General features: G+C 41.2%; 1 protein-coding gene across 1 annotated transcript in view; it reads left to right on the top strand.

Annotated features, from left to right (window-relative positions):
* The window catches only part of LOC308458304 (dynein axonemal heavy chain 11-like), a 228,996-nt gene that overhangs the window by 48,613 nt on the left and 167,451 nt on the right, over positions 1-12,932 (top strand). Inside the window, exons 24-27 of the mRNA XM_080973289.1 lie at positions 3,678-3,834; positions 8,142-8,287; positions 8,400-8,516; positions 9,390-9,528. Coding sequence (XP_080829415.1) covers positions 3,678-3,834; positions 8,142-8,287; positions 8,400-8,516; positions 9,390-9,528 — 559 coding nt within the window. The remainder of the gene's footprint in view (positions 1-3,677; positions 3,835-8,141; positions 8,288-8,399; positions 8,517-9,389; positions 9,529-12,932) is intronic.

Raw genomic sequence — 12,932 nt, forward strand, 5'->3', positions numbered from 1 at the left:
AGGAGGGCATGCAAGAACAAACAAAGGAGGGCACCTTGTGGAGTTTAAGGAAAAAAAGTAGAGCATTGTGATCAGGAAAGGACAAAGGAAATAGCCCACTCCTTCAGAAGCCAATGGAGGCAGACCTACTTGCAAAGTACAAGGAGAACAGGTATACAGTAATAATAAGAAGTACTGTAGGGTTAGAGGATCATGTGGAGATGGTCACAGAAAAAAGCAAAAGTATGGTAGCGCTACGGGGAAAGGTTTTATGGAAGTCAAAGATATCAGAGAGCACACAAAAGACAATCACAAAGGTGAAGGAGATGAAGATCAAGGGCGGAGAAGAAGACTAATGAGGAAGAAGAGGATTCAGAGAAAGCTGGAGGACCTGGTGGGGTCTTCTAGAATGAGAGATGAAAGACCACAGGGCGGTAAATAGGAGAAGATATTTCTTCAAGCTAGAGAACAATGTCAGTGGCAGGAATCCTAGAAAGCTGTCTCAACCGAGGCTGAATAAATGGTGGAAGGGGAAAGGCCAAGACGGGGCCTTGGGAAGAGTAAATGTCACCAAAAGTTCATACACGACACTTTTAGTTTGGAAAGAGGAATCAAGGCGGAAACATTAGGGGGGGAAAGCTTGTCAAACTTATCGGAAAATGTTTAGCAGTGTAGTACTGCACAGTGAGTAGAATTAATGCTACTGGGACTTGCTTAGGCCAATGGCTTCCTCCTACGGATGAAGAGTTTGAGGAGAAATTGTTGTAAACCAAGTGCAATTTTTGTTTTCTACAAATGATATTGTTTTGTGCCCTTCCACCCATCCTGCTGGATTCCAACTAGAGGTTGAGGCTAGCACTAATCAACATGGAAATCTGCACAGATAAAGTTATTTTTTATATGGTTAGTTTTGCTGTTGTGGATTAGTGAGTCAACAGATGATTTCTGTGCCAGTTTTAAAACTTTTCTATTCCACGAAGTCTATGCAGGCAATTAAGAATATACCCTTCCACAGTTGTTAATTGATGTCTGCTTTTATCGTTTATTTTATCGTTTTTATTTATGGTTTTATGGTTTTATTGCTGTAAACCGCTTTGATTTTTTTAAATCACATGGCAGTATGCAAATCTCTTTTAAAATAAATAAATACAGTGGTACCTCGGGTTAAGTACTTAATTTGTTCCGGAGGTCCATTCTTAACCTGAAACTGTTCTTAACCTGAAGACCACTTTAGCTAATGGGGCCTCCTGCTGCCACCGCGCCTCCACCGCTCAATTTCTGTTCTCATCCTGAAGCAAAGTTCTTAACCCGAGGTACTATTTCTGGGTTAGCAGAGTCTGTAACCAGAAGCGTATGTAACCTGAAGCGTATGTAACCCGAGGTACCTCTGTACATAAATCACCTTGGGGGAAAATATAATAAAATTGTTCTATTGCTTTATACCTTGTATGAGTTTCTACACAATTAATAGAAGTCCCTTTGGTGATCAACTCTGTCTGGTGGAACTGAACATACTTGGTGGGAGAGTTTCATAGAAAACCCTGGCAATATGTTGCTCCTTCTGGGCCCCTGGCCAGCTGTTTGGGCTAGCTATGATAAACATGGAGTTCACCACAATCACCTTTTGGATTATGTGTGTGAGGCACTCTGAGTTGGCTTATCTGACACTGAAAAATCCCTCCCTCTAGAAGCACAGTGAATATTAGTAAAACAAGGAATAGTAATAATAAATTGGGAGGTGCACATATAGTAATTTGCTAGCGATAAAACAGTCTACTAGTTGTTCCCTGATTGTCCCATCCTTTCAAGGTGCTACTGTTGTTTCTGGATCTGGGCTTTTATCATTTGCAGCCGCTGCTACACAGTGACCTCTCCATTTGCTTCTTGGTGTTACCTCTGATTAGAATGCACTCTTATATTACTGTCCATAATAACTATGAAGATGTCAATTTAAAATACCCAGTATTGTGATTCTTTTCCACCTGAGACCTTACCAACAAGGGCCTTAGTGATAACACAACAACTCTAAGCTTGTGAGGAGGACCAGGTAAAGTTGGCATAGGGTAATGTGAGGAGATAATACAGTGGTACCTCAGTTTAAGAACAGCCCTGTTTACGAACTATTTGGTTTACGAACTCTGCAAAACTGGAAGTAGTGTCCCGGTTTGCGAACTTTACATCGGTCTAAGAACAGAAGCCGAATGGTGGAAGGGCACCGGCGGCAGGAGGCCTCATTAGGGAAAGCATGCCTCGGTTTAAGAATGGTTTCAGTTTAAGAACATACCCGCAGAATGGATTAAGTTCTTAAACTGAGGTACCACTGTACTGGGATCTAGGTTAGCGGATGCTAATGAGAGTGGGTTGGAAGAGCCGCAGTTTCTCAAGATGTGACTAAATGGGCTACTGGATTTCAAAATTCGCATAACATACAAATAAGTGCTGATTGTACAAATGAATTGACAGACTTCATTTATTCCATGTTTACCAGGTGACTTATACTACATGCTAAGCGCTGCAAGTTGTAGAGAAAGAGGAACAGAGAAGTTTAACGTACTAAACATGTGGAGTCTAGTAGACTCCTGCCTTCCCTTGCATTGGCTTCCTGGAGGAGTGGTGGTAGTAAGGTCCTCAGGGTCCTCATAGGTTGAGCTAAACTGTTAGGTTTTGAAGAGTAATGTCAGTTCAGAAGTCCAGTCCAATCCAAAGTGAGTCATCACTGAACAGAACCCTGGAGAGCTCCCTGTAGCCAGGGTTGGCAAGAATGATACAATATGGTAATTACTTTACTACGGCCTAATAATATTCAGGTACTCTTTATTCCTGCTCATCTGCATTGTTGGCTAGATTTTAATGTGATTCTTCTGCAGCCTTTTCTGATGAACAGAAATATGACTGGGCTCAGACGGCACTTTATTTGATCTCCACGACATTCGCTTAGTTGTTCATTGCATTTTATGTGATCTTTCACACAGCATAAAAACCACTTCTAGAAATCTATTGGAATCTAGAAAGAGATTAGTGCTCCTTTCCATGTTAATTGTTTCCAGTGGGGGGAAAAGAAACTTTGTTTGCAATTTCCCCAACTCAGTAAATCCTGGGAGTTTTTCATTGAAGAAATTGGTGGCAATATACCAGCATATAGTTCTTTCCTGCAATTTAAAATGTATTGTGACATGGCAGTATACCGGTATATTGATTAAAAGGCCCACAGCGGTGCAGTATACCTGAAGGAGCGTCTCCATCCCCATCGTTCTGCCCGGACTCTGAGGTCCAGCACCGAGGGCCTTCTGGCGGTTTCCTCACTGAGAGAAGCGAAGCTACAGGGAACCAGGCAGAGGGCCTTCTCAGTAGTGGCACCCGCCCTGTGGAACGCCCTCCCATCAGATGTCAAAGAGATAAACAACTACCTGACATTTAGAAGACATCTGAAGGCAGCCCTGTTCAGGGAAGTTTTTAATGTGTGACATTTTAATGTATTTTTAATCTTTGTTGGAAGCTGCCCAGAGTGGCTGGGGAAACTCAGCCAGATGGGCGGGGTACAAATAATAAATTGTTGTTGTTGTTGTTGTTGTTGTTGTTGTTGTTGTTGTTATAAAAAGGAACATTAAAAATTAGGTTAGAAGTGCTAGCATTATAGCCAGTAAAACAAATGCAAGAAACCCCATGTCAGAATGCAACTTATGCTTCTGTTTCTGCAGATGCTATATTACACTGACACAGTCTCTTCACTTGAACATGAGTGGTGCACTGTCAGGCCCTGCAGGAACAGGAAAAACAGAAACCACCAAGGACTTAGGCCGTTCTCTTGGAATGATGGTCTATGTTTTCAACTGCTCTGAACAAATGGATTATAAGGTACTGGTTTTTGTTTAAAATATTTACTGCCTAAAAAATTATTCTTGTCAAGAGCAGATTAACAAACTGGATGATGACTAGCATCTGTAAATAGTCTTGGAATGACGAAATATGACATGTGTAAATAAAAAGTGTTAATATTTATTAATGCATTTATTTTGTGTGTGTGAGGGAAGGTTTCAATGAGTTGTATCTAATGCTAGTTCTAGTTAGAGTAGACCCATTGAAACTAACTGACCTAAGTTAGTTGTGTGTTTTACAGTGGTACCTCTAGTTACGAACTTAATTCATTCCGGAGGTCCGTTCTTAACCTGAAACTGTTCTTAACTAGAGGCGTGCTTTTGCTAATGGAGCCTCTTGCTGCTGCTGCGCCGCCGGCACACGATTTCCATTCTCATCCTGGGGCAAAGTTCTCAGCTTGAGGTAACTCTTCCAGGTTAGCGGAGTGTGTAACCTGAAGCGTTTGTAACCTGAGGCATTTGTAATTCGAGGTACCACTGTAATTTCAATTGGTCTACTTTGAGTTGGACTATCAATGGATGCAACCCAGAGAGTGCTAAGAAGAAAAAAAAGCAAAAATATAATTATGAATTCTTCAAGTCAAGGGCTACTGTTATGAACCTTTAATTAAGGATTAAAAAGACACTCAGACCAAATGGTCACCCGTTTACATGGTGATATGATGGATGAGCACCTCTTATCAATACAATTTGCTTGCAGGCATGGAAGGGACTGTCACATGTATAGTTGACACAGTTGACATTTCACATAACTGGCTAATTCTTCCATTATTACTATTTTTTACTGAGGTTAACTACATCAGAAGATAAGATTCAACTGCACATGTGTGCTATCCTATCTTGTGTTCCAAAGGGCAGCACTGCATATAGGACATGCAAGAAGTTCAGCCTTGGGTTTATGTGCCAGGGTTTTTTTTAAGGTGTGCATATTTGGCTGCCATGGGGGCTGTCCAGTAGCCTGCCATCCCAGAACGAGGCATTAATAATAAAATACACGCTATTCTAATATTACAACATTTGTGAGGTCCGGATTTTAACTGCTAGTGCACCGTTCTAATAAATGAAACATGCTCTCTGCTATAGCTGTGTGAAATGATGCCATAATAACTTTTGCTGGAATAACATTAACCAGAATAATATCATGAACCATATTCAAATTTGTGGAGTAATGGTGTTATAAGTATTCTGATAGCTCAAGTAGCATTCATTGAAATAGTGCTTTGAAAAAAGTAAATTGGTGCAGCATCATACATGGGCGAAATAACTCAGTGAAGCAACCCAGCACATAGGACTGATGTGCAGATACATACATTAAAGTGATTTGAATGTGATGATAATAGAGATCATATGAGTATGAAAATTAAATAGGTAGACCCCTGGTCTTGTTAATTGAATTCTGTTAATTAATTCCAAAAATTTACAAAGCATGAAAACATTTGCATCTAGCTTTGTTAATAGAGTGGTAAATAGTAATGGAGAATTGAGGGAAATCATTTTCCTTCCATGAGCCTTGAGAAACTGAGATGGGCAGCGGTACCTGTGCTTGGAGAGATATTCTGGCCTGTAGATCAGCCCACAGATAACCAAGAGCCTAATAGATGTTACTGCAAATTGTCATCTTTGGAGTCCAGTCCAAACTGGACTTGAAAACAGGGTTGGGAAACTTTTGGAGTAGTTTTGTGAATCCACCACCAATGGTAGCCTCCATTGAGCAGAGTTCTGGTCAGAAAACCTTCAGAAAGCAGAAGGGGCCAGCGGCAGGGAGAAGCAATTTCATCGTATTTCTCCATCACCCTTCAGCATCTGAAAATCTGCTGTGGTGGTTTGAGGGAGACACCTGGAAGCAGTGGAGGGCTGCTGGGTTAATGCGTGGCTGGTGATGGAAATCACTTCCTCCCTCCCTCCCTTTTGCAAGTTTGTCTTCTTCTTTGGTGATCACTTGTAGCCCAGTAAGATTGTCTTCTATAAACATGGTTTTAACAGTGAGTCCATAAGTGACTGTGGAGGCCAATTCTGGATCCACACGTCCTTCCACAGTGGGGACATTGGTTTGCAGGTGGGAGTTGATCATGATGTGGATTTGCCAAGCATGCCTTCCTCTTAGCACGTTTCTCCCTTGCGTCCTGAGTATCTTCAAAGTCCTCGACACTTTTGGTAAAGGCTGTTCTCCAATTAGTGCACTTGCAGGCAAGTGTTTCCCAATTGTTGGTGTTTATACTACATTTTTTAAAGATTTGCCTTGAGACGGTCTTTAAACCTCTTTTGTTGACCACCAGCATTACGCTTTCCATTTTTAAGTTTGGAATAGAGTAGTTGCTTTGGAAGATGATTATCAGGCATCCGCACAACATGACCAGTCCGACAAAGCTTGTATCCTTCCACTTGATCAAAAGCCTTCTGTAGGTAGAATTAGCCCTTCCATTCACAGATGCCTACATTTGGATCTGAACCAACACGCTGGAATCTGCACTAGCTAGAGGCCTCACCCAAAGTAAGCTCACTGTTAGTGTGAAGAAGACAAGTCTTCCATTAGAGTTCATTCCAGCTCATCTTGGACTTGCACAGACAATAAAGAACAAAGCACTTGTGCAGGCTTTCACACTAGAGAGTATCCTGCTCTGTGTTGTGCCTTTCTTCAGTTAAGTGCCTGCGCCCTCTCCCTCAGTGGCTAGCTTATCCCCTTCACCGCACAGCACGTTTGTATAGGCTTGGGTGTGGTGTTTATTCAGTGAAGAGAACATACAGTGGTACCTTGGTTCCCAAACTTAATCCATTCCGGAAGTCCGTTCCAAAACCAAGGTGTGCTTTCCCATAGAAAGTAATCCAAAATGGATCAATCCATTCCAGACTTTTAAAAACAACCCCTAAAACAGCAATTTAACATGAATTTTACTATCTAAAGAGACCATTGATCCATAAAATGAAAGCAATAAGCAAAGTGCTGTACTATAAAATAAGACAGTATTGTAGATGACAAAAATTAAAATAATTTTTTTTCTTGCTTGCATTGACGATAGTCATTGTTTGGATGGGGGGCTTTTATCAATTTCTGCAGTCACACAATCAATCTATCAGTAGCTGAACTGGGTTCCACACAGTCACAAAAGCAAGTCACAAAAACAAGGTCACAAGCCACAGTCACAAGTCAGTCGCATAAAATGAAGAACAAGTCACAGTCAAAAAAATGAAAAAGCCACACAAACAAAAACACACAAAAAAAGCGAAAACAAAAGCGCTGTGTGGGTGCTCAGGACTCAACAGCTGACAGGAAGCCTCTGATAGCAGTGGGGGACTCAGTTTACAAACGGAACACACTCAACAGGAAGTGGAACATGTTCCGCTTTCAAGGCAAAGTTCACAAACCGGAACACCTACTTCCGGGTTTGCAACATTCTGTTTCCAAGTTGTTCATAAACTAAGCTGTTCTAAAATCAATGTACCGCTGTATTAGAAAAGCTGGCCTTGCAGATCAGTGGCTCAAGTGGACTTGCTATATATATATATATATATATATATATATATATATAAAATCATATGATACAACACTGAATTAGGCCAGGAACATTTGTTATGAAAGGAAAGTATGTTGTTAGATGCAGCCCTGTCTTTTTCTTTTCCAAATTCCTTAATTCAGAATGCATCTGCTGGTGAACTCATCGATTACTGGCAGTGGCATGAAAGCTGCTTCCAACAGAATCCAGAAACACCCGTTTGTTTATAAGACACACCTCAGCACAAAGTTCCAGGGCAGCTTACAGTTAAAAACTTTTGGGTGCAGGAAGAATGTGGGAAGGGACCTATATATCTGTATTGTTTTTCTTTACCAAATTCATTAATTCAAAGCTAGTGTGACTGTAGTTATGTGGTGAGGAGCTATTCACAACACACAGTTCCTGCATCTGGGCATTTTCATTACAGAAAGGAAAGAAGGTAAAGAGAGATGGCTAATTTTTAATTTATTTCTTTTTAGTCAGCATTGTTGATTAGATTATGTATATCAAGTGATGGTGTTCCTTTTATATCATTCTTTTACAAGGCTACATCCTTAGGAAAATGTAAAATGCTGCCTTGGGATTTCCAGTGAAAGAACGAACCTCACCTTTAGCCTTTTGTTTGTGGCATTTATAGCTTGCCCTTCACGAAAGATTTTTAAAATAATGAACAAAGGCAGTTGTTTTTAAGCTTGCTTCGGCATCAAAAACTCTCTTCAGTAATTTTGGCTTAGCTTTCAGCCACTGATTTTTATTTTTATTTTCCCCCTCCTGTCTGCCATCTCTTCATTATTAGTCAATTGGAAATATCTACAAAGGTTTGTGCCAAACTGGCGTGTGGGGGTGTTTTGATGAGTTCAACCGCATTTCTGTGGAGGTGCTGTCTGTCGTTGCTGTTCAGGTTAAGACTATTCAGGATGCCATCCGTCACAAGAAGAAAAGGTAGGCTGAGAATAAGACTCCCCCTTTCCCCACTCCCAATATTTAATTATTTATTTTCCACCCATTATTAAGGTATGAGGCTTGTAACAGTGTCACTCACACACTTCCGCAGATTCAATTTTTTAGGTGAGAATATTGAATTGAAAGCAACCGTGGGGATCTTCATAACTCTTAATCCAGGTTATGCAGGAAGAACAGAACTTCCAGAAAACCTTAAAGCTCTTTTCCGGTAAGTATATAATGACCTAGGAATATGCATTATATAATGACCTAGGAATATGCGCTTGCATAACCATTGTGCAATAAGGTCTGTTCTTGGACAAGACATTCCACAACCTCTTTACACAATCTAGGCTGTGATGTTTTGGAATCTGGTCCAGTGGACAAACCAGCTTCTGGTTTAGTGGCTCCTGGCCACCAGGATCAGGGTCATGACCCCGGTCTGGATCCTCAGCTGGTGACTCTACGGCCTCTGACTGGCTGTTCTGGTCAGGGCTAGACTATGGGGTCATGACAAAGCCGTTCTATCAGCACAGGTTACTTGCTTTGTGCAGAAAACGAATGCTGAATCCAACTCATTTATTTTACACCTTTTATTTCTGATGTTTAAAATTTGTTTTTAAATGAATCAGTCTGTTTCTGGTCCATGTTTTACATGTGTTCTTCTATATGCTAAGAGGAAGGAACGTTTGGCAAACCCTCACCATGATCAACTCCCACCCGGAAACCTATGTCCCCACTGTGGAAGGACATGCGGATCCAGAATTGGCCTCCACAGTCATTTATGGACTCACTGTTAGGACCGTGTTCATGGAAAACAATCTTACTTGGTTACGAATAATTGCCAAAGAAGAAGATCCATTCAATTTTATTTCCATTTCATTCCATAAACTTTTATCTTAAAAATCCATATAAAAATGCATGTTCAGTAGATGTAAGGAATAGGTTTGTGTCAGCAGGAGACTGGCTGAGGTAGAGAAGCAAAAGAATGGATTCCCCCACTGGATCCCATCCTGGAAGATCCAAGGTTTGGACTGTGCAGTAATTTGTGACCTGTATTGTAAATTTTCCACAGTTTAATGCATTATATTAATTTTCACAGACCCTGTGCAATGGTGATTCCAGACTTCGAACTTATTTGTGAAATAATGCTGGTGGCGGAAGGATTTGTGGATGCCCGATTGCTTTCTAGAAAGTTCATTTGCCTCTACAAACTTTGCCATGAACTTCTTTCAAAACAGGTAGCTGAAGTTAAGTCTGAATTTGCTAGTAACTGAATACCTTTATATATAAAATAAATACCTTATGTATTTATTTAAATCATTTAGATTTATCTAAACCATTAAACTACAACACAGTTTAAAACAACAATGTCTGAAAAAGTAATACGTTAGAGTTGTATCCAGCTAAATTTTACTCAAGAGTAGACACATGAAATTAATGGCCATAGCTAATTTAGGATGAGATGGACGAGATGGTTGGACAGTGTTGGGACGCGGGTGGCCCTGTGGGTCAAACCACAGAGCCTAGGACTTGCCGATCAGAAGGTCAGCAGTTTGAATCCTCGCAACGGGGTAAGCTCCCGTTGCTCGGTCCCTGCTCCTGCCAACATAGCAGTTCGAAAGCACGTCCAAGTGAAAGTAGCTAAATAGGTACCTCTCCAACGGGAAGGTAAGCAGCGTTTCTGTGCGCTGCTCTGGTTCGCCAGAAGTGTCTTAGTCATGCTGGCCACATGACCCGGAAGCTGTACGCCGGCCCCCTTGGCCAATAAAGCAAGATGAGCACCATAACCCCAGAGTCGGTCAGGACTGGACCTAATGGTCAGGGGTCCCTTTACCTTTACCTTTGCCTTTATCTTTACCTTTAATTTAGGATGAGATGGTTGGACAGTGTTCTCGAAGCTACTAACATGAGTTTGACCAAACTGCGGGAGGCAGTGGAAGACAGGAGTGCCTGGCGTGCTCTGGTTCATGGGGTCATGAAGAGTCGGACACGACTAAACAACAACAACAACAATTTAGGTTTATTAATTTCAATGGGTCCACTCTAAGTAAAAGTCAGTTGAATACAACCCTCAAATTATACTAAGAATACATGGTAGACAAAGGCTTACATCCAACAAAGTTACATAGCTTCAACAAGGACTTCCACTAGTGAAATGGAACTTCAGCTGCTCCTTTCAGGCCCACCAACATTTGTTCTGGTTTTCCACCCAAACCTCTGGAGCAGATTTGGGGGTAAGGTGAGGGAGGGGAAATTCTACGGCAAAGATGGATGTCTATGTACAAACAGGAGGATTTTGCAGATGACACCAAACTGGGAGGGGTAGGTAATGCCACAGACTACAGAACTGGGGTTCAAGATGACCTTAACCTTAACTAGGCCAAAACTAACAAAATTGATTTCAGTAAATGTAAGGTTCTGCACTTAAGCACTTAAGAACCAGCTGCACAAATCTAAGATGGGAGACACCTGGCTTGCCAGTAGTCCATTTGAAAAAGGATCTAGGGGTCTTAATCAGAACTGTGAAATGGGAAATGCTAATTCTACAGTTCTTTAGGTAGCTGGAAAAGCAATGAATATCATTTATTAATTTAGATTATTAGTTGTTATTATTGGCAATGTATTAAAAGACAGACCCATAATTCTCACACATTTGTGAAAGTCAGTCTCAAGTAATTCAGTTTAGCATTACCTAAAATTTGATTATGCTTTGCCTAGGAACTGGGGGCCACACCAAAATAAAATAAAATTGAAGGACAGCAAGTTATTTCTTTATTTTTACATTTGTGTTGCACTTTTTCACCCTTGAAGGGAACCTCAAGGTTTCTTACACAATAAAACATTAAAGCATAATAGCAACCCTTGACTGTGCATTTAAGGATCATTCTTTGAATATCCATTAAGAAAAACAACAGCTCTTAAAATACATTAGGTGGTTCCTAATTTAATTAAGTCCATTAATTACACATTCCACACTTCTCAGTGTAACTAAAAATTAATTCATTTCTGTGAAAGATGGGCAGGATTTCACTGGCCTACTTCAGACTTAACATGACTACATGGGCAGCTCCAAAAACAGGGCATCAGTGGGCCAGGGAAAACATTCTCTCCAACATTTCAGGAGGGAAAATCAGGACAATGGAAGAAAAGGGTTTGTAAGTATTTTTAAACCAGGGGATTGTAGTCCAATGCCAAAAATATCTTCTACATCAGAATGTGATTATTTATAAATTACAGTTTCTGCCCACACACGTTGAGTTGTCTAATTTTTGACTAACCATTGAGAACTGCATCAGACACGCTTAATCATGCCTCTTTTGTATTTTTACACTTTGCTCGTGCAACACGCCTCCATGGTGAATCTGTGGAAATGTTAAGCTAACAATAGCATCTGGGGAACGGGCAGGGTTTTCAATTTTACTTTTTTACACATTAGTTGTCTTAGCACTCTAAAATGATTATGTGGCAATGCATAAAAGATCATCGTAATCCTCAGTATAGTTGTACCAAGAACTTTGCTTTCATTATTTAATTAAGCAATAGGACACGATGCTGACTGGCTAATTAAGTCTCTTACTGGATCATTCTAGGAAGCATAGGAGCCAACTCCTAGGGGATGACCCATAAAATATTTGAGGGGGCTGCCCCCCCAAGTTGATGGGCATTAGCATTCAAATGGTATGCGTGCACCACATCATGTGATTGGTTATATGGGGCAGGGCTTACCTAGGCCACCCAATTTTATTCAAGTTGGCACCCCTGCTAGGAAGCATGAAGACTAGGTCTGAGTGATAGGTAAAGGTAAAAGGTACTTCCGGGTTAGCGCGATCGGCTAATGGCGGATTCCCTCCGAGCTCCGGAGGGAATCGGCTTGACAGGGGCTGGGTCTTGCCGTGCCGGCGACACGGGGACCCTCAAAAACCACGGGCATAGGAGCCCGTGGACATGGTGACTCGGCGGGCATCGTTAAGCGCCCTCCCGACTCGCGAAGGAGCCTTTTTAAAGGCTACGGAACGGGTGCCGGGGAGCGGCGTGGTGCTGCGAGTCTTCTGCTTCCCCTGCCGAGCGAAGCCGCATGCCATTTGTCGGAGAGCGCTGACTTCTTCCTATTAAAATTTGGACTTAAAATCAAGAACAACAACCCGTGAGTAATTGGGAAATTGGATTACAAATAATTTGATTATGAATTTGGCACGAGCGGGGGAGGTGAAAAAAAGGGAAGTCCGCCCCCCCCTTATTGTAAACAGTTTGAAGCAAGGAGCTGTCAACTAAGGTTGCGTGAAGAATTGGGGTAATTCGATAAAAGATATAAATTCCACAGATTTAAAGGACTAAGCTAATGTGCCGGAGGACAAAAGTTTAATTATTTGGACTAAGTACCACCTTTCTCAAGCCCGGGAGTAACCCGTGAAAAGAGCCTGCAGAGGATTTATAGAAAACTTTTGACAGCTGTCAAATTAGCTGTCAAAGCCGGAAAAATCAAAGCTTAAATTCTAACCGGCTATACTGCTACAAAATATTGAAAGTAAAGAAAGACTGACACAAATAAACTTGATTTTTGGATCGGAAGGGAAAAGAAATACTAAGTAACTAGAATCCCTCTAGAGGGGATTCTTGGATATTACAAGAATGGAACTAGGTC

Source organism: Podarcis pityusensis (genome assembly GCF_964106645.2).
Source record: "Podarcis pityusensis genome assembly, chromosome: 1".
Classification (NCBI taxonomy): Eukaryota; Metazoa; Chordata; class Lepidosauria; order Squamata; family Lacertidae; genus Podarcis; species Podarcis pityusensis.